General features: G+C 51.0%; 1 protein-coding gene across 1 annotated transcript; it reads left to right on the top strand.

The window, feature by feature from the left end:
• Positions 1–322: 322 nt before the first annotated feature.
• On the top strand, positions 323–1,950 carry cebpb (CCAAT enhancer binding protein beta). Its single transcript, XM_028993960.1, has one exon. It carries the CDS (start codon positions 541–543, stop codon positions 1,384–1,386), a length of 846 nt encoding a protein of 281 aa, XP_028849793.1. The 5' UTR covers positions 323–540; the 3' UTR covers positions 1,387–1,950.
• Positions 1,951–3,440: the final 1,490 nt, after the last annotated feature.

Here is a 3,440-nt window from a genome sequence, read left to right as displayed (position 1 = left end):
CCACTGCTCACCAAGGGTGATGGTTAAAAGCAGGGGACACATTTTGTTGTCACCGTGTGCCGTGCTTCACAATGACAATCACTTTCACCTTCACTTCAAACGTCACAAAAGTTTTGCTTTTGACCATTTCTGTTCCGAACTGTTTTTATGCACATATCCTGGCGACTCCAGGTTTGGAATGCAGTGCGCGTACGGCCGGACACTTTCACCGCCGCTCCGCTCGCCTGGCGCAAAGTTTTGGAACCCGAAACGGAGGCGCGTCACGCAGGGCACGTCCGTCAAAGCCCCGCCCACCCCTCCACGCATAAAAACGCTCGCTGCCAATGCGGCGTCGCGGCACAGAGCGGCGGCGTGCGACGCAGGGGGGGGGACAAATAATTTTTTTTTAAAAGTCCGTCTCCGAACGCAGAAAGAAGCCGACAAGACGCACCGAGGCGCGCAAAGGCGACCTCTCCGCCGCTCGCTCGCTCGGAAGTCGACACCGGGTCACCAGGTCAGGGCGGACTCTATGGTGCCGCAGTCCGGCGGGTGCTGAGATCCATGGAAGTGGCGGGTTTTTACGAGGGGGACTGCCTCGCTTTCCACGGTAGCCACGGTATCAGCCACGGTCCCGCCGGCGACGGCGTGTGCAAGCAGCCAGCCGACGACTCGATGACGAAGCTCGGCATCTCCGAGCACGAGAAGGCGATCGACTTCAGCATCTACTTGGACTCGGCGCTGCACTACCACCACGGCCAGGCGCCCCTCCAGCCCCGCGGCGTGGACATCTTCTCCGACTTCCTCGACGAGGGCGGCAGGGCCAAGAGCGCGGCGTCCCTGCACAACTACAGGAGCTACGCGTCGCTCGGCCACCGGGAGCCCAACCCACTGGGCTACTCCGAGCTCCACGAGACCCGCGTGGACGCCGTGTGCAGCCCGGAGCTCCTCGGCAGCTCCGGCAAGGCGGCCGTGAGGGAAGAGCTCCGGGAGGACCTGCGGATGGACGCCTCGTCCGGCTTCGACATGCGCTCCTACCTGCAGTACCAGTCCACCCCGAGCGGCAGCCTGGGGAACCTTTCCACCGCCTCGTCCTCCTGCTCCAGCCCGCCGGGCACACCTGCGCCGCCAGGTAAGGCGACGTCGCCGCAGCAGGGCGGGAAGACGCCCTCGGGCGGGAAGGGGAAGAAGCGGCTGGACAAGGACAGCGAGGAGTACCGGCTGCGGCGCGAACGGAACAACCTGGCCGTGCGCAAGAGCAGGGACAAGGCCAAAATGCGCAACCTGGAGACGCAGCACAAGGTGCTGGAGCTGGCGGCGGAGAACGACCGGCTGCAGAAGCGGGTGGAGCAGCTGTCGCGGGAGCTCGCCACGCTGCGCAACCTGCTGTCCGCCACCGGCCAGTGCTGACGGGGACACCCGCGGCGAACCTTCGCTTTCAGGCTGGGACTGTACGCAGGTTCTCGGCCCTCGTTGTCTTTCATACTTAATGAGCTCTTGTTTTTTTTTTTGTTTTTTTTTTAAGTTTTGAGTGGCCTAAATGTTTGAGGCGCAAAAAAAAAAGAACAGAAAGATAAAAAAAAAAAAAAAGAACAAGTGTTTACAGACGAAAAAACAATCGCGGAGAACTTGGCGCAAGGATTGCGCAACTTCTGTCCACGCGTGGCGACACGTTCGCCAACGTACAGCGACACGACGTCCTGCCTTTTTTTTTGTCTGTATATTATTTTTTTATACGGTTTACAGAGTAAAATATGCATTAAATAAATATTCTGTTATTTAAACACGTTTTTTTTTCCTTATATAGGGCAGTGGTTGTCAAGGGAAGAGTTGTACTGCAGAGGTATGATGCAACTCTTTGTAACAGTATTGGCAATGCAATGAAGTAGTCTGTAAAAGATACAAAGGGTACAGCAAAAATGTTCTATCGATACGATATTTTATTGAATTAAAATGATTTTTACATTACTGTGAGCTAATTGTGTGCCTCCGCATCTTTTTAATGGGAGTCTAATTAAGGACATCCAGGGGAAACACCCCCTCTTGTTTTCAGCGCCACGGCAGGGGCGTTGGGGCTCAGAATACCTACACATTGGTGTTTGGATCCAGAACTGTGCCTTGGGAAATAATTTCAACATCAGATGGCTGTTTTTCTCCCCTTCCAACATCATCTTATTAACCCTTCCTGACCCCTGGTTTCAAATTGCATCTTCATCTGGCATCGAAGGATTTGAGGGTATTCAGCTAGACATGTTTCAGCTTTGCTGACTCAGTTCAGTACACAGCTTTTTGTCATTAGAAGTGGGAGCATTTGAATGGCTTCTGTATATATAAATATCTAAATATATATCTCTCAATTGCTGGTGTTAGTCTAGGTAACGGCACTGAGCTATGGACATTGCACACGTTTCGGTCGTATGCCTTGTCCTTTTGTCCACTTTGGCCAATTCACCGTGGCAAAAAAAAAAAAAAAAAAGAGTTGACATTATCTTAAGCACACAGAATTGTCAATAGCCTGCTGGGTTCACTGCTCTGCAACAGACACAGGGTCAAGGCTGGACAAAGATTAATCCAGGAGAGACCCCAGCCACAGTCACGACAAGCGTAGACGCTTACAGATAAATAACACACACAAAAACAGACCTCATGTTTTATTTCATTTTGGATGGAAGACTTTGGTTTTGAAACATGCATGACAGTAGAGCGAATGAATCACTGAGTGAAGATTTCCAAGTGCCTTTGACCCTGACGGCCTGATTTGCACATTCAGAAGATATATATATATATATATATATATATATATATATACACACACACACACACACACACACACACACACACACACACACACACACACACACACACACACACTTCTATTAATAATACTCCGATTTACAAATAACCCTTAAACCGCCTTTATAATTTCAATTAACCAATGAGTTTGTGGTATAATATATTATAATATAATATCTAGTATATAAATACAAATGGTTTATACAATACAGCATTAAGAATGGAGTTGCAAACTATTAATCCTGACTACATTACACAAGGCCAGTGTTATGTGAGACTCCAGGCACTCCAGAAATGCGCGAGGTTTTGCAGGCCACACCTGTGCACCAGCCAGCGGACGTGATGTGATTGGCCGCAGAGTAGAACCAGCCGGACCGGTGTGGTCCCTACAGCGCAGGAGAGGGGAGGCTGGAGGCGCCACCCGTCACCCACACAAAGGCATCTGCACCTACGGTGTCATTTACATGTCTGTGCTGGGTGGACAAGGCTCAGCGGCCAGGAAACGCATGGCCACATTTGGGAGTCAAAAGCGGGTAAAAAGACCTGTTTTTCACGAGTCTCAGCACCTTGTAGGTGACTCATCATTGGTAGTGACAGTTTTGCTCTAATGATGGTTTCTCTGTAGCGAAGCCTGTAGATGGGCACCTCCACTACGGCTCTCCCCCTTCAAT

This window comes from Denticeps clupeoides, chromosome 10, assembly GCF_900700375.1.
Source record: "Denticeps clupeoides chromosome 10, fDenClu1.1, whole genome shotgun sequence".
Taxonomy (NCBI): Eukaryota; Metazoa; Chordata; class Actinopteri; order Clupeiformes; family Denticipitidae; genus Denticeps; species Denticeps clupeoides.
The sequence above is the reverse complement of the archived record's forward strand: the minus strand, read 5'-3'. Positions and strand labels throughout refer to the sequence as shown.

Excerpts from the sequence above, each read along its gene's own strand:
- cebpb (XM_028993960.1), top strand. The coding sequence starts at position 541 with ATGGAAGTGGCGGGTTTTTACGAGGGGGACTGCCTCGCTTTCCACGGT.